This window comes from Eulemur rufifrons, chromosome 14 (assembly GCF_041146395.1).
Source record: "Eulemur rufifrons isolate Redbay chromosome 14, OSU_ERuf_1, whole genome shotgun sequence".
Classification (NCBI taxonomy): Eukaryota; Metazoa; Chordata; class Mammalia; order Primates; family Lemuridae; genus Eulemur; species Eulemur rufifrons.
In genome coordinates, this window is record NC_090996.1 from 34,308,777 (window position 1) to 34,333,060 (window position 24,284).

Below are 24,284 nucleotides of genomic sequence, written 5' to 3' on the forward strand. Positions count from 1 at the left end.
GTACTATGTATACATAAAATTCTTCAGTTTTGTAAGTTGCATATTATTTCATAGAATGGAAGTTCCCATATTTTGTTTAAAGTCCCCTACCCTTGGACATTTAGATTGTTTCCATTTTTCTGTACTTACAGATATGCTTCTACATATGTCTTGTGCATTTGCTTGAACATTTCCTTGAGAAAAACTAGAAATGAAATTACCCAATGAACTTTGCATATATATTTCTGTGGGAACTGTCCTCCAGAAAGAATGTAACACTTTGCACTGCCATTTGAGAATCAAATATTTGCCTTCCTCTATTCCCCAAATTTTGCACATTTACAGCATCCAGCAGTTGTTGAAGTCAGCCCAGTTTCGTTGGGAAACAGCTTGATGTACCTTCCCCATATGCTTCATGGTAATGGGTATTAAACGTCGAAATCATGATAGTTACCATTTGTAGAGTGTTTACATGTCAGGCACTGAGCTAAGTGCATTTCTCACTCATTCCGTGCAGCAGCATAATGGGGAAAATTCTATGATTATTGTTGTAGATTGCATTTCTTTGATTTCTAGGGAAGCTCAATGTGCTTTCTATTTTTCAGTTATTATTGGCTACTTCTATTTGTCCTTTTGTGAATTACCTATTGTTAATTACTGGTTTTTCTATTGGTATATTCTTAATGTATTAGATTTTATATATCAAGGATCTATTTGGGCTGGGCAAAGTGGCTCACGCCTGTAATCCTAGCACTCTGGGAGGCCGAGGCGGGTGGATCGCTCAAGGTCAGGAGTTCAAGACCAGCCTGAGCAAGAGCGAGACCCCGTCTCTACTAAAAATAGAAAGAAATTATCTGGCCAACTAAAAATATATATAGAAAAAAAAATTAGCCGGGCATGGTGGTGCATGCCTGTAGTCCCAGCTACTCGGGAGGCTGAGGCAGTAGGATCGCTTGAGCCCAGGAGTTTGAGGTTGCTGTGAGCTAGGCTGACGCCACAGCACTCACTCTAGCCCGGGCAACAGAGTGAGACTCTGTCTCAAAAAAAAAAAAAGGATCTATTTGCACAGCCTGATATTCAGTAAGTACTATATTTGGTTTTTTCCCTCTCTTCTATTTCTCTTTTCAAGAATAAGTCAGTAAGTATTTGTTGAATAACTTGATTTACCCTTTAAAATATGGTACAAATATTTTCTCATGTTTGGTTTGTCTTTTGGTACCAATCGTGTGTTTGGATATTGGTTTTTATTCCAATACAGAAATGTTTTTTGTTTATTTTTTATTGAGGCAGGAGCTCGCTCTGTTGCCTGGGCTAAAAGTGCAGTGGTGTCATCATAGCTCACTTCATCTTCAAACTCCGGTGCTTAAGGGATCCTCCTGCCTCAGCCTTTTGAGTAGCTGGGACTACAAGTGTATACCACTGTGCCTGGCTGATTTTTTTTTATTTTAGTAGAAATGGATGGGTCTCTCCATGTTGCCCAGGCTAGTCTCAAACTCCTGGTTTCAAGGAGTTCTCCTGCTTGGGCCACCCAAAGTGCTAGGATTAGAAGCACAAACCACCAATCCAGGCTCCAATACAGAAGTTTTAAATATTAGTTAAAGCTCTCATTTTTGTATGGTTTCTTCCATTAGAGTCAGGCTAAGAATGGCTTTGAGAGCTACCTGGCTTTCAACTTTTTTAATTTAAATATTACCCCATCTGGAATTTATTTTGATGAAATGAAAGAAGTATAAAATGAATTTGTCCCCCAGTTGGAGCCAGATTAAGCAGTTTCACAACTGTCATTCCATCCTTTCTTGGATGCTCTTTCATAGTTCATATCTAAATTCTATTGTATGGTGTTCTTTTGCACAGTAGGGTGACTATAGTTAACAATAATGTATATTTCAAAATAGCTGGAAGAGAGAATTTTTTGAATGTTCACAACACAAATGATAAATGTTCAAGGTGACGGATATGCTAGTTACCCTGATTTGATCATTACACAATGTATGCATCTATCACACATCACATTGTACCCCATAATATGTACAAATACTATGTCAATCAAAAATAAAACTTAAAAAATGAATTCTAAATAAATAAATACTATTATAGATGAGTTTGTTTCTCTATTTCTAGGTATATTCCATTGGTTTCTATGTTCCATTAGTTTTATGTTTTGATAGGGAAAATTCCCAAATATAAAACTTTCTCGACTAGCATATTTTTCCTCATTAATTGCAAAATAATTTTATCAAATTCCAAAACATGTGCCATTGACATTTTTATTGAAATTTTTGTTAATATATAGGTTAATATTGGAAAGAATTGACATTTTTACAACATGTTTTCCAGAAATATGTAATTTGTTTAACTCTTTTATACCTCAGTAAAATTCTGTAGGTTTTTCTTTTAATGTAGGTTCTACATCTTTACAGTTTGTTCCAAGGCAGTTTGTAATTTATGGTTCTGAATATTTCCCCGTAGTATCATTCGCTCCAATCAGGAGATAAAAATCATAGCAATAATTTGAACAGAAAATTTGATACAAAGAATTGTTAAGTTATCCAAGATGGTTAACGACTAACCCGAGTAAAAGAGGTCTCTCAAAGTTACAGAAGTAGCAACCACAGGAAGCAACTCGTGTGTTTTTGACTGAGGGACAAACTTAGAAGCTCAAAGGGGCCCCTCCCCTTTCAGTGCCTGGCAGAGATTGAGACCTTTCGGAAGAGGGAGTGTCTGCCAGGACACGACACGACCGGCAGTCGAAGAAAACTCGCAAGAGAGTGCGAGCTGCGGAAGTGGCCGCCACCGGGCTCCCTCCCAGCCCCCTACCGTCCCCTGTGGAACACAGCACTGGGAAGACAGGCCCTTTCCCAGCTGTGACCCACTTCGCCCTCTACTGCCAAAGGGTAGCATCAAGTTGGCTTGCAAAGACGCGTCCACAGGACCCATCGGAGATCACTCTTTGGATCTTAGCCAAAAGGCTGAGAAGTGATCCAGCTCATCATCACAAAACAGGACAAAAAGAGTGTATTTCGGGCTGGGGGACAATAAATTAATAGCTGCCATACTTACCATATTTCCTACTAGGCATTCTGGGATAGACAAATTATTTGTATACAATTATATTGAAATTGCACTTATTCCTTATGATAGGTTTTTAGTTTATTTTTTTCTAGCTAGAAAATATAAACAATGAAAAAAGTAATTTTTTTTTTTGTCCAGGACTTATACTCATTCTTTTCTCAGTCTTACAGCATTGTACACAACTCTCAAAACAGTATTAAAAACCGAGGAGAGCAGGCATCATTGTCTGGGATCTTAAATTAATGAAAATGTTTTTAATGATTTGCCATTAAGTATCTATGGTTGGTCCATGATCATAGGCAGGAAGTTCCATCTGTTCTCATTTGCAGCAGGAAGACTACTCATTATTCTCCAATATCAGTTTCCCTTTCTATGTCAAGAGTTTTGATGAGTACATGGCCATTCAGAATAAAAAGTATATTCCCCAGCCTCTCCTGCAGCTAGTTATGGCCATGTAATTGATATTTCATTAAATATGAAATGTCTGATTTCAAGGCTGGGCATGGTGGTTCATGCCTGTAATCCTAGCACTCTGGGAGGCTGAGGCAGGAGAATAGTTTGAGCCCAGGAGTTTAAGGTTGCTGTGAGCTAGGCTGACGCCATGGCACTCTAGCCTAGGTCACAGAGTGCGACTCCATCTCAAAAAAAAATAAAATAAAATAAAAAATGAAATGTCTGATTTCGAATCAAAAGTGTAATTTATTATATCTCAAACAAGAAGCAGTACAGTTAATCAAAGTATGTGCCTAAACTATCAACACAGTTTTGCCATCTTAACAGTAGCTTGCTTATGCCAGCAGCGGAAAAGCATGGAGAGCAAATAGCAATGAAATCACTAAAAGTGTTTTCTGCAGCTTGTTGAGAATTAAATATTTTTCCTTGCCAGAAGTGGTCCAAAGCCTGGATGGAGGAAGTGGTAGTCAGTTGGTGCAAGGTCTGGTGAATATGGTGGATGAAGTTCCAAATCCAGCCTCTGCAGTATGAGCAACGTTGTTTGTGTGACGTGTGGTCAAGCGTTGTCTTGCAAGAGGATTGGCCTGTCTCTATTGACTAATCTCAGCTGCTTAATCACAAACATCCTCATCATTTCATCCAGTTGGTTGCAGTAGACATCCGCTGTAATCCACTGACCAGGTTTCATGAAGCTGTAGTGGATAATACCAGTGATGGACCACCAAACACACAGCATTAGCCTTTTTTGATGAATATTTGGTTTTGGCACTTTCTCTTTATCCAACCATTGTGCCAAATGCTTGCAACTGTCAAAAAAAATCCATTTTTCATCATACGTAAAAATACAGAATAGACATAGTTCACCTTTATGTTGTTACAGCAAAGAAAGGCAAGCTTCGAGACGATGTCTATTCTGATGCTCATTTAATTCATGCAGAACCCATCTACCCAGCTGCTTTACTTTGCCCATTTGTTTCAAATGGTCCAATATTGCTGGAATAGTAACATCAGACCTTGCTGCTAATTCATGTGTGGGTTGAGTTAGGTTCACTTCCACTACAGCTTTCAGCTCACCATCATCCACCTTGCTCTCAGGTCACCCACGTGGCTCATTTTCAAATCACCAGAACAGAACTTCTCATGCCATCAACATACTGTGCATTCCTTAGCCACATCCTTCCCAAACACTTCACTGATATTTCGAGCGGTCTGTGCTGCATTGGTTCCATGACAGGACTCATATTTGAAAATAACACAAATTTTTGACTTATCCATGGATATCAACTGTCAAACTTAGTACTTAAGGAAACTGGACATTTCATACTTAATAACCTAATAAATTGGGGCTAATGAGATGTCAGCATAAGAGATGTATACATCTTACCATAAAGGGATGGATCATGTCCTCCCGTTCTTTTCTCCAACTACTAGCAGGAATTTGGACATGGTGGCATGGACCACACAGCTGATAGTAACACCCTAGAGCTGTCAGAGCAACAAGATGGGAGGTGCCTGGGTTCCTGATGATTGTGGAGCCCCCAGACTAGCTCTGGGTTTATACCCAGACAATTGTATGAGACAGAAATGGACATCTGCTGTGTTTAAGCCACTTTTACTTTGTGTCTCTATACCCTAACACCATTGGCTACTAAGAATTTTTCTTTTTTCCTTAAAAGTAGGTATTTATTTGTATAATTCCTTCTATGGAATATTGGATATTCACAATTTCTGTGTCTTCTTTAATAAGTTTTGATAGCTTATATTTTCTAGGAAATCATCCCTTTCATCTATAGTTTTCAAATTTACTAACATAGAGTTGTACATAGTATTCCCATTTGATTAAGATTTTGAAGTCAGCATGTATGGTTAAATCCTATTCCTTGTTTCGGGATTGTGAAATGGCACTTTAATGACGGTGAAGTGGCTAGGAGGAGCCTGGGTCCCTGTGGAGTAGGGTGGCCAAACTGGCCCTGCCCCGCCCACCTGCCTTCAGCCCACTTCCAGATGCTACTGGAGGTTATTTCTGTTGCAGTAGTCAAACTGAATCCTAAATGATTCACTACCTCATAGGGTTGTTATAAGGATTAAATGAGCTGGGCGTGGTGGCTCACGCCTGTAATTCCAGCACTTTGGGAGGTCCAGGCAAGAGGCTCACTTCAGCCCAGGTGTTCGAGGCTGCAGTGAGCTGTGACTGTGTCACTGTACTCCAGCCTGGGTGATAGAGCAAGACCCCATCACTAAGAAATTTTTTTTTTTTATTATTTTTAAAAAAGGATTAAATGAGAGAGTGCATGTAGATAACTTAGCCCAGTGGCTGGCACGCAGAGTGAGACCCAGTCTCAAGTAAATAAATAAATAAACAAATATCTGAGCTCCTGTGAGGTGACAGCCTCTCTGAGTTCTGTCTCCTCCTTTGTAAATGGGGATAATAATATTTACCTTGTAGAGTTGTTGCAAAGATGAAAGGGGGTGACACAGGTCAGGTGAAGGCATAGTACCTGGCATGATGATAGTCAGTAGAGGGCAGTAGTATCCTTCAGTGAAGATATATTACTTGGGTAATAATTTTTTTAATAAGGAGTTTTATTGAAACAAAAACTGTTCTGTGGAGGAACCTGTGTGCTCTGAAATGTACTTGCCAGTGTTCTTTTGCTTGCTTTGGGAAGCCCTTGGGAGCACGGCCAGACCCAACCCGATGTGCCTGTTCTGTCTGCTGCTGCCACCACAGAAGGTTCTGGGTCTAACCTTGAATATTGGGCCCATGTGGCTGATACACAGTTACCGAGCAGGTGACACGACCACCCTGCCTGTGCTTCCTCTGTGGCAGGCCTTGGAACAGAAGAGCTGGGAATAGGAATTAGAGAGCCCATGTGGTAGGGTCTCCAAAGGCCCCCAAATTTTGGTGCTACCCACATGGCCCCCAGACTTATCCACCTCTTCAGTACTGCCTTGTTGGCCTCATTCTGCCTGTGTAGATGTGCTGGCTGGAGTTTATTCAGTGTTTACTTGGGGCAATGGTTGGCCTTGATGCTTTGAAGCAACAGAACCTCTTAGTCCAAGAATCTTAAGCGGAAGCCCCATACGTAGGAAGCCCATGGCAGTGGCTGCTCTGGTGCAGCAGCTGCCTGAGATCTGCTCACTTGGGCATATCCTTCAAAGTCCCAAAGCTCCAAAATGGACTTTTATAGCCACCCCACCCCCCACCACCAAGGACCACAGTTAGAGAAACGCAGACTCCAACACTGCCCAGTCCCTGCCATTTTGGGGCTACTCCCTGAGTTCCACGTGGGTGCTGCCTGCTTGGCTTGGGCTCATGGTCTCCTCTAGAGTATGTTCCACACACTGGGTGCGCTGAGCTATGCTATCACAACATCTGCTGCTCAAGCCAGGGCCTCCACAACCTCCCGGGTGACCAAACCTAAGGGCAGAGACACTCTGTTACTCTCCTGTGCAAAAAGGATCTGTCCTGGGGGAAGCCTTGGAGGACGAGGTGAGTTGATTTGCTGTCTTCTGCAAATTCTTGCATGGAAATTTGATGTTCCTGGAATGCAAGTGTGTGAAGGATATTTGAGTGGACAAACACAAGCTGTCTTGTTCTCTGGGAGTGCTTATCCGCCCTGTGTGAACCCCTCCACTGCTCACTCTGTCCTCCCAGGGGAGAAGACTGCCGAGTTTGCATTCCATGAATCTGCCCCCAGCAAACCTACTGGTATGGGGGAATGAGGTTGTTGTTTGACTCAGACTGCGTCCAAGAGCTCTTCTTACTCTGGAATCCAGAACTGGGACCAGGGAAGATTCAAGTCATTTGTTTGTGTGGCTGCAGCATGCAGACCTGTGAACTGGCAGAGGATGTGTTTCCTCTGATTTTCTAGGCACAAGATCAGTGAATAAGAATGTGCCTAGACAGGGAAAGATGGGAGTGGTCTGAGGGAGCCAGGAGGAGAAACAGAGGGACACTGAAACAGCTCCCTGGTCCTAGGTCCTGCCTGAGACCCACGTGTTTCTTGAAGACAATCTTGTATCTTTATGAAAATGTTCCCTTTTTGCTTTCACTGGCTTTCTTTGTTACAATGAGGGAGCTGTAAGTATTACATGATCATTGGCTACGTGAGTATTTTTATGGTTTTAGTCATGTAATTGATAAAAAATATTTTACCTGGTGCAACTTGTTAATGGCAAGTTGCTATTTTTAAGTGGGTTGGTTTTGGGCAAGTGTATCAGTTACCTATTGCTGCTGTGACAAAGACCACAAATTTGGTTGCTTAAAACAACACAAGTTTATTAGCTTACAATTCTGGAGCTCAGAAGTCTGAAATCAATTTCACTGCTAAATTCAAGGTGTCAGCAGGACTCATTCTTTCTGGAAGCCTTGAGGGAGAATTCATTTTCTTGTATTTTTCAGCTTCTGAATTCTGCCTGCATTCCTTGGCTTGTAGCCCCTATCTCCATCTTCAAATCACATCAATCCAATCTCTGCTACAAACACTCCTTTTCCAAATCAAGTAATATTGTCAGGTTCCAGAGATTAGAACCTGATTTGGGGTCATTATTCAGCCTACTGTAAGTCCACTCAGGACCTTTTCAAACTGCATGGTTCAGTTTGTAACCTCTAACATTGAATACTTAAAATTTCAGTCCTGAGGGCAAACTGAAAGCTCTCTCATCAACTCGTAAGAACTTTGGTTTTCATCCGTAAGAGCCATTTTTCATTTGTCACTGAGTCTAAAAGACTGGTACATGGCAGATACATGTTGGAATTTTCTTTTTTGGTGTTTGTTTTTTTGTTTTTTTTGTTTTTGTTTTTGTTTTTTTGAGACAGAGTCTCACTCTGTTGCCTGGGCTGAGTGCCATGGCATCAGCCTAGCTCACAGCAACCTCCAACTCCTGGGCTCAAGCAATCCTCCTGCCTCAGCCTCCTGAGTAGCTGGGACTACAGGCATGTGCCACCGTGCCCAGCTAATTTTTTCTGTATATTTTTAGTTGTCCAGCTAATTTCCTTCTATTTTTTCAGTAGAGACAGAGGTCTCGCTCTTGCTCAGGCTGGTCTCGAACTCTTGAGCTCAAACGATCCACCCGCCTCGGCCTCCCAGAGTGCTAGGATTACAGGCGTGAGCCACCACACCTGGCCTGGAATTTTCTTAAGTTAGATCCTCAGTGTTACAAGTTGCTTCTAACTTACACTAAAGTTTAACAGAACTTTTAAGAGGACATACTTTTTTAATGAAGAGTTTGTATTTATGATTCAAGTGCCACAGAAACACAAAAGAATACAAATGATCCATGTATTAGTTGTCTATAGCTGTATAACAAATGACCCCAAATCTTATTGGTTTCAAACAACAATAAAAATGTGTTGTTTTGTGAATTAGACATTTGAGAGCTACTAAGATGGGTATTTCTACCCTCAGGGTCTTTCATGATGCTGCAGACTCAGTGTCAGCAGGGACCCCAGTTCATCTGGTGCTGGAGGATCCACTTGGAAGGCAGGTCATTGACAGGGCTATTGGCAGAAGACCCCAGTTCTTCCCCACACAGACCTCCCTATAGGAATGCCTGAGTGGCCCATTTGCCAAATGATCTAAATATGTCCCAGTTTTGGATTAGCTACTCTGCTACGTGGGCCATATGACCCAGCAGATTCAATGGTGCTTGAAGCGTCAGTTCCTGATAAGGGGTGTTATATGGAACCGTTGGTGGCCCGCTAGACAGGAACAGTAACATAAACCTGTGCCAGTTATTGACTGATTACATCCCAACTCCAGATTTATCCCGCATTGCCTGCCCCGTGAAAATGGATCTGGCCCTTTAGCTTTTCCTTTGCTAACTGGCATGGTGCTAAGCTTTGCCAGTAGAGGGCACTAGAGAGACATTGCAGGAGGGTGGTTTCCCTTCCTGGTTCTGGTGTGTTAACTCTGCAGGCTTCAGAACCTCTCGAGCCTTTTCCAGCACCCAGCTCTTGCAGGGCTGGTGACTTCTGAATTTGGCTTCTGCAGCCCACAGGGCTTCCCCAGCACCCTGCTCATACAGCAGGCTTCCACAGTGTGCACTTCTGCAGTGCCTGGGGTCTGCAGCATGTGGCAGCCAGTAGCACCTAGCAGCCTTCCCACAACTCCCTTCAGGTAGTTTTGTAGCAGTGTCTCTGATAAGACACCTCCCTGTGTACAGTTTTTTCCACACTTAAGGGCTGATTTCTAGCAAGTTCTGCCCATGTGGTGCCACAGCCACTTCTCTGCCATTTAGTGAGCCAAGGTCTGGATTTGAGCCAAGGTCTGGATTTAAACCCAGGGGGAGGAGACCTGTTGCTGGAGTGCTCAGCCCTAAGGGTATGGCTGCTGTAGTCTACCGTGGCTATATTATTTAGATTTTGCTTTACTTCTTTCTAGCCAACTCCTTGTTAATGCCAATTCCTTTATAGTTAGTAACATCAAACTTTTCCCTGTTCAAATCACTCTGCACTTCCTCTCTCCCGATTGGACCCTGCCTGATACAGAATTAGTACAAGGAGTGGTCTCAGGAGATAGATGCACAAAGAAGGGATCTGGGGACTGGTTTGGTCATGCCTTTGGGCTGCAGTGCAGACTGAGCTAGTTGCCAATGGGAAATGGGATGTGTATTATTAGTGAAAGTTCTCAAGAGAAACAGAACCAATAGGAAAGATAGATAGATATGGAGATAGCGCTCTCTGTATGTACATACATATATTTCTCCATGTATCTATATATCTCCTATTGGTTCTATATCTGTGTACGTATCTATCTTCATATATAAATATCTCTATATACAAAAAATAAGGCATTGCCTCACATGATTATGAAGGGCAAGAAGTCCCATGACCTGCTATCTGAAGCCAGAAGCCCAGCAAGGCCAGTGGTGTAGTTTTAAGGGCTGAGACCAGAGAGCCAATGGTGTAGATTCCAGTCCACGTCTGAAGGCCTGAGAACCAGGATCACCAAGAGCAGAAGGAGATCAATGCCCCCATAAAAGCAATCAGGCCAAGAGGGAGTTCAACCTTCCTCTGCCCTTTTGTTCCATTCAAGTCCATAATGGATTGGATGCTGCCCGCCCACCCTGGAGAGGGCCTCCTGCTTTACTCACTCTGTCAAGTCAAATGTTAATCTCTTCCAGAAACACCCTCACAGACACACCCAGAAATAACATTTAACAGCTAACTGAGGCCGGGCATGGTGGCTCACGCCTGTAATCCTAGCACTCTGGGAGGCCGAGAGGGAAGATCACTCGCGGTCAGGAGTTTGAGACCAGCCTGAGCAAGAGTGAGACCTCGTCTCTACTAAAAATAGAAAGAAATGATCTGGACAGCTAAAAATATATATAGAAAAAAATTAGCCGGGCATGGTGGCATGTGCCTGTAATCCCAGCTACTTGGGAGGCTGAGGCAAAAGGATTGCTTAAGCCCAAGAGTTTGAGGTTGCTGTGAGCTTGACACCACGGCACTCTAGCCTGGGCAACAGAGAGAGACTCTGTCTCACAAAAACAAACAAACAAACAAAAAAAAACAGCTAACTGAGCATTCTTTGGTCCAAATTTATACATAAAATTAACCAATGCTAATTATCCATGGCATGCAGTCATAAAACAATTAATCAAGCTATCAGCAGTGGTGGATTATGATGACATGCCAACTAAAGCACATGCTCTGAGAGAGCAAGAGCCTGCTGCACCTGACCATTATGTTAGTAATGATAATGATGACCATGGTATGGGATACGTTATTTTTAGTGCACTTAAGCATTTACAGTGAGAAAATGACAAACCCAAGTTCCTTAACTCAGCTCCAGTCATGGTCTGAGGACCAGAGAACTTTCATGACAGCCTAGAAGAAGCTTTTATTTCTTGTAGGCACAGTGATAATATCGCTGAAAATCAAACACAAAATTTAACAGTGAGGTTGCTGCATAACAATGACAGCTATGCCTCCGGGCATGGTGGCAAAACCAATAGTCCCAGCTACTCAGGAGGCTGAGGCAGGAAGATCGTGTAAGCTATGATGATGCCACTGCACTCTAGCCTGGGTGACATAGCAAGATCCTGTGTCAAAAAAAAAAAAAAAAAAGAAGAGATCCTGAAACCTGAAATGGGTGGAGACATCTGGTTGGAACCAGATGAATCTGACAGTCTTCATTCCTTAAGTCACTCTGAGCCTCCCTTACCAGTGGAAGTAATTTGCCCTCAGTGTCTGCTAGCCTGCCTCTGCTTGAAAACCCAGGATAACCTCACCTGGGGCAGGTGCCACGAAAGGGGATGCCCATTCTCAAGGTCCTCCATAACCACTCTGTGTTGCCAATAGACTCATAACTAGGATCAAATCTCAATATGCTCCAAAAGGAAGGATATGTACTATGATCCAGGAGAAAATAGCTTATGCACCAATTCAAGACTGGTAATACATACTAGCAGAAACCTGGGGTACAAGTGTGAGAGTGGATTCTAAGGATAGTATACCAAAGAGGACAGAATATTAAAAAAAGATCAGATTAAATTCATTGATAATTCAAATTTAATGTTAGCTTGTACAGCTGTAGGTGGCTTTAACAGTTTAGTCCACTTGTTTGCTGAAATTTGGACTCAATAGCAGCCTTTGGTTAATGAGCTTGAGATGCCAGAGGTGCAGCTGGCATGATGGGAAAGAAGAAATCCACAGACTTAGGGAGTTAAAAATATTGAGGGCGTTTATTGGTATGCGAGATGTATTCCACCCCAGCTCCAGCTATCTTTTATCAGAAGGCAGTCCCTTCATTAAGTCTTTGAGAAAAGCATTAATGAGGAAATCATCTAAATCCTTGAAAAGCTCTGTTGTTGCTCTACTGGTGAGGTTTGTATTCATCTTCGTGGCCATCCTGGAGCTTTGTTACCTGAGAACAGAACAACTGGTGTGTTCTAGGAGGAATTGAGATTCGGGCAATTGAGTGCTGCCAGAAAGACTGCCTGGCCACAGGTCACAAGCTGACAGAGGAGCATGAGTATAAGGAAGGCTGGACTATCTCCACGACTTCCCCATTCTCCATCCTTCACAGGACACCAAGGAGAAGCCTCAGGCCACTGCACCCAACAAGTCTCCTGCTTACTCTTGCCCCCATAGTCCCACCTCTTTAGCCTCATCTCTTGACTCCTCCCCCCCCTTCCCCAAAGAGGGATGTCATTTCAGCTCTTGTAACGTCAATCTTCTCCTCATGACAGGCCCCTTTATTCATCCTGTTGCCTTTGCTTGAAAAGTTCTTCCTGTAAATCCTTGTGGAAGCTTCCGCTCAGCTTAGTCTCAGCTTCAATATCAGTCTCAGCTTCAATATCCCCTCCTTGGAGGGGCCTTCCATGACAGTGAAGTTCCTACGATCCTCTACGGCTTCAGCTAGTTCCTTTCTTTTTGGCATTTTTCACTACTTGAAATTAATGCAGGTGTCATTTATCTGTTTGTTAATCTCCCTCAATAGACTGGAAGTCCGTGAGGACAAGGATCTTGTTAGGCATTTTCGTAGCTTATTACTCAACATTTAGCAAAAGACCTGGAACGCAGGCATTCGTTTCTTATTTTAAAAATGAATGAGTGCACTGATCATCACCTAAGAGCACATTCAGGAATGACATTAATCGGGTGTCGGGCAGATGCGGTAGGGGGAGAGGATGGTGTATACATACATAATGAGTGCGATGCGCGCTGTCTGGGGGATGGACACGTTTGAAGCTCTGACTAGGGGGGGCAACGCCAATATACGTAACCTAAGCTTTTGTACCCCCACAATATGCTGAAATAATAATAATAAAAAGAACTGTGTTCAGAAGAAAAAAAAAAGAAAGCCTTTTAAAACGGCTGAGCATAAAAAACATCATAATAAATAAAAATAAAAATGAACGCGTGAACGCAGCCAAGCCCCTTCCTGGCCGCTCTCCGACGGTTGTGGCCGCACCCACTCCTGGCTCTCCCCTGGCAGCACTGCCAGCCACTGCTCCGGAACTTGGAGAGCGCTACAGCGCCGGCGGGAAGTGCCCAGGTCCCGCCGAGCTCTGGGGCAGGGGCCAAGACTCCCCCGGCGCCACAGACACTCCGGCCATCGTCAGGGCCGGATGTGGCCGAGCAAGGCCGGAAGTAGCCCTGGCCCTCCCTCCCCATCCTCTCTAGGACTGCAGGAGGCTTGGCATCTCGGCGGTAGGCCCAGGAAGGCAGTGGCGCGGGGGAGCCGCCTGTGAGGGCTCGGAAGACGGCAACGAAGCCCGGAGTCCACCCTCCTGGTCTTTGGTTCCTTCAGCAAAGAACGCCCGGCGAAGGGGAAAATGGAAAGTTTCAAAGCCAGGAGCCCGGAAGAGTTGCCCGGGCAACCGTGCAGCCTGAGGCGTAGAAGGGGAAGGGCCGCGCCGGACACAACCGTCAGCCGTGATTGGTCAGTTCTTCTTGGACCGCCCCCTTGTTCTGCCCCCGACACTTGATTGGCTAAGAGCAGCGGGGATGGGACTTCCGGACGCGGTCCTGCAAGTGGTGGGGCCGCGCCGCGGGAGCTTGGGCCTCGAAACCCGGGCACGGACTCCGGGCCTCGAAGTCTGCCAGCTGGGCCCTGAGCGCCTGCAGCAAGGACCTGGGGCCGAGCCAGCAGGCCGCCCGCGCAGGCCGCAAAGAAAGGGGTGGGAGGCCAAGGTGGAAATACTGTTCCGTCCGCCCTCACCCTCACCGTCCGCGCGAGAGCGCAGGTCAGCAGTAAACCAGTCAGGTCAGGTTCTCTAGTGGCCGAGGAGCTGGGATGGGAGAGTGAGCAGAAGCCAGGGGAGAGCCAGGCAAACCTCTGGGCCTCCTCACCCTCTGCCCAGTGAGACACCAGGACCCTTCTCTGGCTTCCTCCCCTCCAGCCTCCCGCTTCTCAGTGAGCACCTTCGGTCTAGCATTCGAGGCCCTTCCATGACAGTCCCGACCCCTCAGTCTTATTTGCTCCTGTCAAATATTTCCCAAACTGCTAAGTTCCACTCTTAAAATATTTTTGCCAGATCTGTCCAGGAATGGTGGCCTCCCGATGGATCGCTAGACGGAGAAGCGGACAGAGCCCCAGGGAGTGTCTCTGGAGTAGGGCACTCTGCAGGCGCCATTCCAGGGGCCTTGGAACTACGTCCCCCTCTGCCATGAAAGGGGAACATTTACCCTGGATACTGTGATCTCTGAGCTCCCTGGAGGCATGAGCGGAGTCTTTAAATGGCTCCCTGGATCACTCAACAGAGCTCTGAATGGTTCAAGTCCTGACACCTGGTTCCTGACGCACTGACTACGCAGCTTAAGGGACTGAAATCAAAGCAAGCAATGTCCACTGTGCAAGTGAGTATGCTAAGCTCTCTTGCCAAGTGATGACAGTTTCCAGTGTCATTTTAAGGAGCGAGTCTCCCACCTCGCTCCTTAATTAGAAAACAATCTTGACAGTGACCCTGCCTTACAAGTGAGAGTCTCCCTTAGCCCCTCACACTGAGTCAAGCAGGGAAATCCCACTGAGGCATTGAAGACAAGCTGAAGGAAGGAAACTGCTTTTTTTCTGGCCTTTGAGAAATAACCATGTAATTCAACCAGGCCTGCCAGTGACCTGAGCCTAGATCCCACTGAGACCTGTCAGACACCGCCAAGCCCTGCCTGGACTCGCACCAGTCAGAAGCTCCCCGGTGTCCAACTGATTACATGCCCCACCGCAACCCCAACTCCAGCTGAGCCCAGCGTCCCTGAAGGTCAAGACTATTGGCTGTTCCACTCTTTTTAGACAGCCCTGCCTCATAATATCATGTATTTGTTAGTAAATAGTTGTTGGGGTGCACAGAAATAGGGGTCTTCCTTACAGGATAAAATACCAGACCTAGTCAGATGCAGTAGAATAAACTTATAGCCCCAGCTATTTGGAAAGCCAAGCCAGGAGGATCACTTGAGCCCAGGAATTCGAGGCTACAGTACCCCAAGATTGCACCTGTGAATAACTAATACACTCCAGCATGGGCGATATGAGACCCCACAAAAAAAACTCAGACTTGTATCTGAACCCCAGCTTCCAGCTCTCTAGTTGTATGACTTTGGGCAAGTTATTAGGCTTCTCTGTCAGCCACGGTTTCCTCATCTATAAAACTGGGATGATGCTGTCCATTCAGAGTTGTGCAGAGTAGAGGCAGTGCTTGGCCCCAGGCCTGGCAGAGCAGGTGCTCAACAACTGGCAGCTAACATTACTCTTCTTGGTCCACTGTCCTGTTCAAGCCACTGTGTCCCTTAGGAGCTGGGTGCTAAGGAGAGCTGCAGCCACCCTGGTGGCCCCGTAGCCATGGAGACAGGTGGGGTCTCTGTGGCCTGTCTGGTACAGACAGGCTCATGGTCCATTGGTGTCAGAACTGAAAGTTCTCTTGGGAGCTGAGTCACAAATACAGGATAATAGGCAGGCTCAGCCCATCCCCCGCCCCTGGGGCGGGGAGGAGTAGAGAAGGGAACATGGAAGCTACAGAGGTTAAAAGCCAGGAGTCAAACAGAGCCAGGCAAATTATAAAGGACATAGACCAAGAGGTCAAGGAGGTAAGAAGTAGCAGAGACAGGTGGCAGCAGCTGCACAGTGGACCAAGAGGGAAAGTGATCCCCAGTCGATGCATCAGAGGGAAGTCCCAGTGGAAGCACGTGGAAAAAGGCCAATCACAAAACTCAGCCACCAGCACCTGAGGAAGGAGATGGGGGGCAGGCAGGAAGCACTGAGCATGCCTTCCCAAGCGGGCTGTCCCTGGCTCTGGGCTCCCGAAGGGAAGAGCTCAGTGGGCAATGCCCTTGGGACAGTGACAGCAGCAGCAGACAGCCTGTCCACAGTTCCACAATTGCAGAAGTGGCTGCCTGGCTTCAGGCTTGGAAACCTCTGTACTTAGAAGCCTTTGCATGTATGTATGTATGTTTTTATGTAATTATTTTGAGACAGAGTCTCACTTGGTCACCCAGGTAGAGTGCAGAGGCATCATCATAGCTCACTGCAGCCTCAAACTCCTCCTGCCTCAGCCTCCAGAGTAGCTGGGAGTACAGGCGCACTCCTTGAGGCCCAGCTAGTTTTTCTGTTTTTAGGACAGATGTGGTTTCACTCTTGATCAGGCTGGTCTTGGACTCCTGAGTTCAAGTGATCCTCCTGCCTTGGCCTCCCAAAGTGCTAGGATTACAGGTATGAGCCACCGCGCCCTGCCTGCTTATGGATTTATTTTCCCAACACTCTGGAATCGGCCTTAGGCAAAAGGGACCCCAAGCCAGGTCACGGCTAGGGATGTCCAGGCCAAAAGCGGTGACTCAAGGATGCCTGAATGAGGACACAAGGACGCTTAGTGGAGGGGGTCAAGCGCCATGGCCCGGTAAGACAGAGCTGTAGCCCAGCGCTTGAAGTCCGAGAGGCCTTTAATGTGCAGCTAGAGAGCCTGCCCCTCCTTGCCCCCGCCCCTCCCACATCGCCATGCCCCACCCCATGCCTGATCCTCCCGGCTCCCTTCCCACACCCTCTGGCTCCTCCCCCGGGGGCCTCCACTCCTGCAGGGGGTCCCAGCCCCTCCCTCCCGGCCTCCTAGGTGGGAGCAGGTGCCGGTGCAGCCAGAGCCCCCGCCGCCGCCCCCAGCATCAGCATGGCCAGGGCCTTGGGCCCCGAGGTGTGGATCTTCTCGTGCCGGTGCAGGTTGGAGCGCCGGCTGAAGCTCTTGCCGCAGAGCGGGCAGGCGTAGGGCCGGACGCCGCGGTGCGTGCGCTGGTGGGCGGTGAGGTGCGAGCTGTGGCTGAAGCTCTTGCCGCAGTCGAGGCAGTGGTAAGGCTTCTCGCCCGTGTGCGTGCGGTTGTGCGCGATGAGGTTGGAGCGCTGGCTGAAGCACTTGCCGCATTCGGGGCACGGGTAGGGCTTGACCCCCGTGTGGGTGCGCTGGTGGGTGACCAGCGCCGAGCTCTGCGTGAAGCACTTGCCGCAGATGGGGCACTTGTGCGGCTTGGCGCCCGTGTGGGTGCCCTGGTGGGTGACCAGGTCCGAGCGGCGGGTGAAGCGCTTGGCGCAGCGGTCGCACACGTAGGGCTTCTCGCCCGTGTGGATGCGCTGGTGCTGGATCAGCGTCGAGTGGTGGCTGAAGCTCTTCCGGCAGGCGGGGCAGGTGTAGGGCTTCTCGCCCGTGTGGATGATCTGGTGTTGGATGAGGTGCGAGCTGCGGCCGAAGCGCTTGCCGCAGTCCGTGCAGGCGTAGGGCTTCTCGCCCGTGTGCGTGCGCCGGTGCGTCACCAGATGCGAGTGCCAGCTGAAGCCCTTGCCGCACTGCTCGCACTTGTACGTCTTCCTGCCCGCGTCGCCGTCGGGGGCAAGGCCCTCCTCGCCACTCTCTGGGGTACCCTTCTCCTCCTCGCTGGGTTTCTCTGGGACGTGGCCCTCCTGGGGCTTCGGGGCATTGGTGTCCCGCAGAGCTAGATTCAGCTGCCTGTCTTCCGGGGCACCCAGCTGCCTAGGGTCTCCGGCGGGCCCTGAGCTCTGGCCGCTAGCTGCTAGCTGCCCGCAGGGCAGGACACCCTGGCCCCGGCCTGCCCTGGTTCTGAAGGGCTTCACATCCCCAGGGGCCGCCACAGATGGGGTCAGCTCCTCCTGCCCCACCTCGAAGGTTCCTGGAGAGAGAAAGAGGGTTTCCAGCGGGAGAGCAGCTTTCCTAAGGGACGTGGAGGTAGGGTGGGGAAGGCCTAGCTCAAGGTGGGTGCAGGAGTCTTGGAGACTAGAAAGGACAAGGGCCCAATGAGAAGCCTGGAAGCAAGAGCCACCCTCCACAGAGGAGGGGGTCTGGCGGCCCTGCCCCAGGAAGGGCCAGTGTCACACGGACAGAAAGCACACAGGAGGACATGTCCACAAGGGGCACCTGGGAATGACAGCGCCCACCCCTCACTTCCCCAGAACAAGGTGCCCATGTGTCCCTCACCTGTGCTCACGCCTCTCTCCTCCGGCTCATCTCCAGTCTGCTGGCTCGAGCTGGAGGCCTCGCCCTTGCCCTGGACTTGGGGGACCCAGAAAGGCCTGCTGAAGGGAAACCCTGCCCAGAAAGACACACTGCTCATCACAGACCTTCCGGGCTGCCCAACCATAGATGTCACCCCCCAAAAAGGGGATGGGGCAAGATGGGGGTGAGGCTCTGGAAACGTGTGGTGAAGTAAAGTGGGACTCAAGAAATCCCTGTGGGCAAGAGGGTCTGTCCCCGCATCAGGGAGGGGACGCCAGAGGGTCTCTGCCCAAGCCAGAGCTGGGCCTGTCTCCTGGTTCTCTGAACAGCAACAGAATTCTAGGGAGAGGAGCTGGGCCAGGTCAGGGGCCAGCAATGCCTTTATGTCACCACAGCCCCCGTGTGGTGGGCCCAGCATTGCCAGAAACAGGACAAAGGTCCCGATCCTGCACATGCACCTGAGTACTTGGGAAGTGGGCACAGAAGCCAAGTGGGAGGGCCTGGGGTAAGAGGACCAGGGCTGCTGGTGACCAACAAGTCTCCCCATTTGCCAAGTCCTGGGCTGACAGGCCCTGAGAATTTTGGTAGAGTCGGTAAAGGGCAGAGGGGCCCCGGCGTCCACTACCCAAGGGAGGAAAGGAACGCACCGAGCCAACCGGGTGGTTCCGGACATCAGTGAGGCCTGCAGTGGGGCTGCAAATGGATGCTAAGTTCCCTCTGATCTCCCAGGACTTGCCTGGACTTGTTGGTCTGGCCCTGGGGAATGTTAACAACGGGTGGTGAGCAAACCTGAGCTAATTAAAGGAGTGGGCGGCTGGTGTGGACTAGTGGGGGTCTCAGGACCACCAGTGAAGCCACAGGGTGGAATTGCCAAGCCCCCGGGATTCTGCCTGCACTAGCAGGTATGCAAGAGCTGTGTGCTGACTGAATGAATGACAGTGAATGAGTGAACACTCTAATTTTTCCATAAGACCTCATAAAATTCTGTCAAGAAAACTACAGTCTGAAACTGAGGAGTCAAAAGCTCTGGGACTTAAATACTTACCATGCAGAAACCGAAGGGACCGAGGCCCCTCTGAGAAGAGCACACACTTCTCAGGGCAGATGGCGTCAGCAGAGTGTGCAGGGCCTGGGGATTTGCTGTTGTTTGTTTGTTTGTTTGAGACAGAGTCTCACTCTGTTGCCTGGGCTAGAGTGCCGTAGTGTCAGCCTCGCTAACAGCAACCTCAAACTCCTGGGCTCAAGCAATCCTCCTGCCTCGGCCTCCCAAGTAGCTGGGACTACAGGCATGCGCCACCATGCCCAGCTAATTTTTTCTATATATTTTTAGTTGTCCAGCTAATTTCCTTCTATTTTTTCAGTAGAGACAGGGGTCTCGCTCTTGCTCAGGCTGGTCTCGAACTCCTGAGCTCAAACGATCCACCCACCTCGGCCTCCCAGAGTGCTAGGATTACAGGCGTGAGCCACCGCGCTCAGCCAGCCTGGGGGATTTGGCCAATGCCATTTCCCTCCAGGGCAACCGGCCCCAGGCCCTAGAGTCGAGCTTTCTGCTCAGACACCTCTGAAGTTGGGGCTTGGAGACAGAAGGTAAAACTACGGGAACAAGTGAGCACTCTCACAGAACCAAAGAGAAGCAGCGTCTCTGGAACAGTGCTGTCCAATACGGTAGCCGAGAGCCATGTGTGGCTATGTAAACTCTAATTTGAGCTGATTAAAATTAAGGAAAATTTAAAAACTCAATTGCTCTATCCACATTTCCAGTGTGCAACAGCCAGTTTGGTACTGTACTAGCAAGATGCAGAACATTCCATCACCGTGGAAGGTTCCTTTAGAACAGTGCTGTCTAGTGGACAATGAGAAGGACCAGGGCGAGGATGGGAGGGAGAGGATGGCAGGGCAGGCACCCCTTCTCTGACCCCCAGGCCCCCCACCAGGGGAGCTCTTACCCAAGGACAGCCCACTCCTCTTCTGCAAGACGTCCCGGTAGAAGTTCTGCTGTGCGTGGTCCAGCCGTCCCCACTCCTCTCGGGAGAGGTACAGAGCCACGTCCTCAAAGGTCACTGGCATCTGAACAATGCAAAATGTCCACTCTGCAGGACGTGCCATGGACACAGTGGAAGGACATCAGGACACCAACACATGTTTCGAGACCCGGACTCCCAAACTACTGTCTCGAGTGAGGCTGCCACTCGCATCTGATGGTGACACAGGAGAGCCACCCAAGGATGGCCTTTCTTGAGGCAGGAGGGTTGGGGGCCAGAGCCAAGCAATATTTTCAGGGACCACAGCTAACGCTCGGGATGTGCACACAGCCCCACCCCCAGCTCAGACGCAGGGGACAGTTCCCAGTCAGGGAGCCTGTGTCTCTACCTCCTCCTGCTTTTCCTCCAGCATGGCCGGGCCTGACCGTGGGCCCCGAGCCTGGAGAGAACACTCAGGCAGCCACTCAAGCGGCCCTGCAGCGAGCCCCGAGCCTTGGGCTCCGGCTCCATGTGGGAAGGTCAGCGGGGTCCTGGCTTCACGCACGGAGTCAGCAGGTGCAGGAAGGGCTGAGCACCACGTGGGGACTGGGGAAGGGCCACTCACCTGGGACCAGGCTGTGAGGAGTGCCGCAGCCATCTGCCGGTCCCTGGTCCTCCCCTCTCGGGAAAGCACTGGAATCCGAGGGGAGGGGAGGGCTGTGAGAGGAGAGGGGTCCTCAGGGTGACCAGCTTGTCCTGCTGGACTGCTGCTCCTCCTGCTGCCTCAAACCCTGCCCCCAACCCGATCCAACAAGAGCAACAAACAGCTCTGAGGCTGCCAGGGGGTGGGAGGCCAACCCCAACTGCTCCAGGTGCAGAGCCCCTCAACCCCACCTGAACCTCCACCCTTTACGCCCCTTCCTACCTCCACCAGGCAGGAAGAGAGCTTTCTCCTTAGAGCCATGACTTAGGGGCACCCAGCCCCATGCGCCTTGAGCCCTGTCCTCCTGCGACGGCCCCTCAGGGTGCGGCTCTTCTGGCTCCATCTTAATGTGTGATGACTCCCAAGCAGCTCCCAAAGGCACCATCTCCTCTGACCCAGAAAGCATTTCCTGACAAGGATGCCCATGGCCTGGGACCTGGAAACAACAGCACCATCAGCGAGTGGTGGAGGGGGAGGCACACCCAGAGCCGCATGGCCGGGGGCCCAGCAGGACAGACACCCAGATGCAGGGCACAGCACGAAGGACTGGCCTTGCTTCGTCCTCTCCTGCTTGGCCCAGCGAGGACGGGGTGGGGCGAGTGAGGGAAGCCCCTCCAGCCGCTGCCACAGTGCAGTTGGGCAAGATGCCCCGAGGGCAATACCTCTTTTCAACTCAAGGCTTACCCGGGCCACAGCAGTGTGGACAGCTGGTTTTTAATATATGAGAAAACCATGTGTAGCAGCTTGAATAGTGCCACCTAAAATCTATGTCCACTCTGAACCTCAGAATGTGACCTTATTTGGGAAAAGGGTCTCTACGGAGGTAATTAATCATCCTAGATTTAGAGTGGGCCCAAAATCTAATTAGACTTATGTCCTTGTAAGAACAGGAGAGGACACAGAGACCCAGAGAAGGAAGCAGGGAGGGGAGTGATACGGGGCCAAGCAACACCAGGAGTACCCAGAAGCTGGAAGAGGCAAGGAAGGATCTTCCCCGAGAGCCTCTGCAGGGAGTGTGGCCCTGCCACCGTCTCGGTTTTGGACTTCAGCCTCTAGGACTGTGAGTAAATTCTGGTTGTTTTCACCCAGTGAGTGAAGCTTTTTACGGCAGCCACAGGACACTAATACAGCCAGGCTCAGAGATCAGACAACAGCCCTCGATCACGTAGCTCAAAAGCTCTGGGAAAGTCATTTCCCTCGCACTGGGAGGCCCCCGGGAAGGCCTCATGGGCCCTGGCCGGCCTTCTGCTCAAGACTCAAACCTATTCCTCCACCCCCCATCTGCTGGGTCTTGAAGGTAAAGAACCAGGCCAGGAGTCAGGGTGCCTGGGGGCCAGACCCAGTGACACCTCTAGCCAGCCGGGCAGCCTCCAGAACGCCTCTGCTCTGCTACCTGCCCAGAGCAGTAATGAGGTACACACAGATAACGAGTGAAAAAGAGCTGCCCGCTCAATAAAGTTCTGGATAAACACAAAGTAGCAGTGGTAATTACCACTGTACTTGTGTGTACTTGACAGAACCCAACGTCAGCAGAGAATATCGGCATGTTCAAGGGATACAGAAGTCATTGTGGAAAGGAATCTGAGCCAGGTAACCATTCTTTGTACTTCTATGGTATCAAAACAAGAACTTATACTTGATTTGCATTTCTGTTTACAACCACGGGCAGTACTAGTTGAGAGGATACAGGTTTCTCTGACTTAGCTTCTACTTGTCGTGGGTGTTCTCGTTTCACATGCTACAATAATAACCTGGCAGGGGCTGCCTACACAGGACTCATGCCCATTATCTCCTTGGAGCCTCCCAGTGACCTGGCGAGACAGGTGGGAATGGTAGGCACATGATCCACATTCACAGATGACACACCTGGTTCCCATGGGCCAGGGGACTTCCCCAAGGTCACACACCTGGCCTGCAGCTGACTCATACTCCTCTGACTCCAAGCCCGGAGACCCTGGTCCCCTGCAGGTTACACATACACACACACAGGCACCAGGTATAGAAAGAACTGGAAGCTCAGACCCAGAGAGATGAGGAGATGTGGTCCCAGGTAGAGGGGAGCGGGGGAGTAGAATAAGGCCTCCCTGTGTGCTTTGAGCACTATTCAGAGAGAGAACCTCACTGGCAGGACCCCTGCATAGCCCCCCTACTATCCTATGTGGCCATTGACTACAAAATTCCCCGAGCAAAGCAAAACAGTTACACTGTCCATTCCAGATGGAGGGTTTTTCCGTCTTGCCACCTTCTTTTAACCCTCACCCCCAATGCCCCCATCCACCAGCCCTGCCCCTGCCTTGAAGACCCATTCCAGGCCCTTTCACAGCCTCCTTCACCTGGCCTGTCCATACCTCCTCGGCTTGCTCCTTGTCCTGGGTGGCCCGGATGCCTCTGCCATCTGCAGACATTTCCTACCTCAGAGCTAGAAAGAACAGCTGAGTTGTTTCTCCCTCCAGCTTCTGGCCAGCAGCCTGGAAGAGCAGAAAGGAATCAACCAGTGCTTCCTTGACACCTCCACAGTGCCCAGTAAATCCCCCAGAGGACTAGAGTGCCCTGGTCCCAATTAGAAATAAAGTCTCCCAGACCCTATCCAGCTGTCTCACTTTCTACGATGTGTTTCGTTCCTCCTTTTGCAAGAATGCTAATGTATTGTCCCCTTAGTCGCTGAAGCAGGAGCCCAGATCACAGTGCAGCTGGCTCAGGGAAAGCTGGGCTAAATCAGAATCAGCATTTCCTGTCACCAGGAGCAGAAAGTTCTGCAGAGATCCTACAAAACAGGTGCTGGTGGGGCCCCACCCGTCAAAGCCAGAGGCATCCGGGGCCCGCTGTGCCCCTGCCTGATTCTCAGCCGCACCTGGGATTCAGAAATCAACCTGCCCACTCTCAGGAGCCCTTCCTGCAGCTGCAGACATGTCCATCCTGCTCACTGTCCCCGCAGACGATGTCATTCTTCCCACACCCGGGTCCTGGCCCCATTCTCTCCTGCCAACCCAAAGCCTTCCACCTTTGACCCATCTCCTCCTGCAACCTGATCACCTGTGCCGGTCTCAGGATCCAGGCGCCCTCCCCAGGACCCCCTTCTCACCAAGGTGGAGGGAGCAGGGCCCCCTCCCCGGGGAAGGGAGTCTCCGCAGCCTGCACCGGGCGGGCGGGGGAGCCGAGTGGAGACTGGGATTAGGGACAACAGG

General features: G+C 49.4%; 1 protein-coding gene across 2 annotated transcripts; it reads right to left on the reverse strand.

Annotated features, from left to right (window-relative positions):
• Window positions 1-16,864: 16,864 nt before the first annotated feature.
• Window positions 16,865-24,238, reverse strand: ZNF205 (zinc finger protein 205). Of its 2 annotated transcripts, XM_069486240.1 has the most exons (7): window positions 24,133-24,238; window positions 23,448-23,567; window positions 21,322-21,535; window positions 21,022-21,113; window positions 20,382-20,502; window positions 18,418-18,528; window positions 16,865-18,112 (listed from the first exon to the last, which is right to left on the reverse strand). In XM_069486240.1, exons 2-7 carry the CDS (start codon window positions 23,502-23,504, stop codon window positions 17,046-17,048), a joined length of 1,662 nt encoding a protein of 553 aa, XP_069342341.1. In that variant the 5' UTR covers window positions 23,505-23,567; window positions 24,133-24,238; the 3' UTR covers window positions 16,865-17,045. The 2 variants fall into 2 exon arrangements, with proteins under 2 accessions (XP_069342341.1, XP_069342340.1); XM_069486239.1 differs by lacking the exons at window positions 20,382-20,502; window positions 21,022-21,113; window positions 21,322-21,535; window positions 23,448-23,567; window positions 24,133-24,238 and having other exon boundaries at window positions 17,023-18,112; window positions 18,418-20,115.
• Between the last annotated feature and the right edge of the window lie 46 nt (window positions 24,239-24,284).

Excerpts from the sequence above, each read along its gene's own strand:
- ZNF205 (XM_069486239.1), bottom strand. The coding sequence starts at position 19,108 with ATGTCCGGAACCACCCGGTTGGCTCGGTGCGTTCCTTTCCTCCCTTGG. Across the intron at positions 18,113-18,417 it reads GGAGAGAGGCGTGAGCACAG|GAACCTTCGAGGTGGGGCAG; the intron begins GTGAGGGACACA and ends TTCTCTCTCCAG.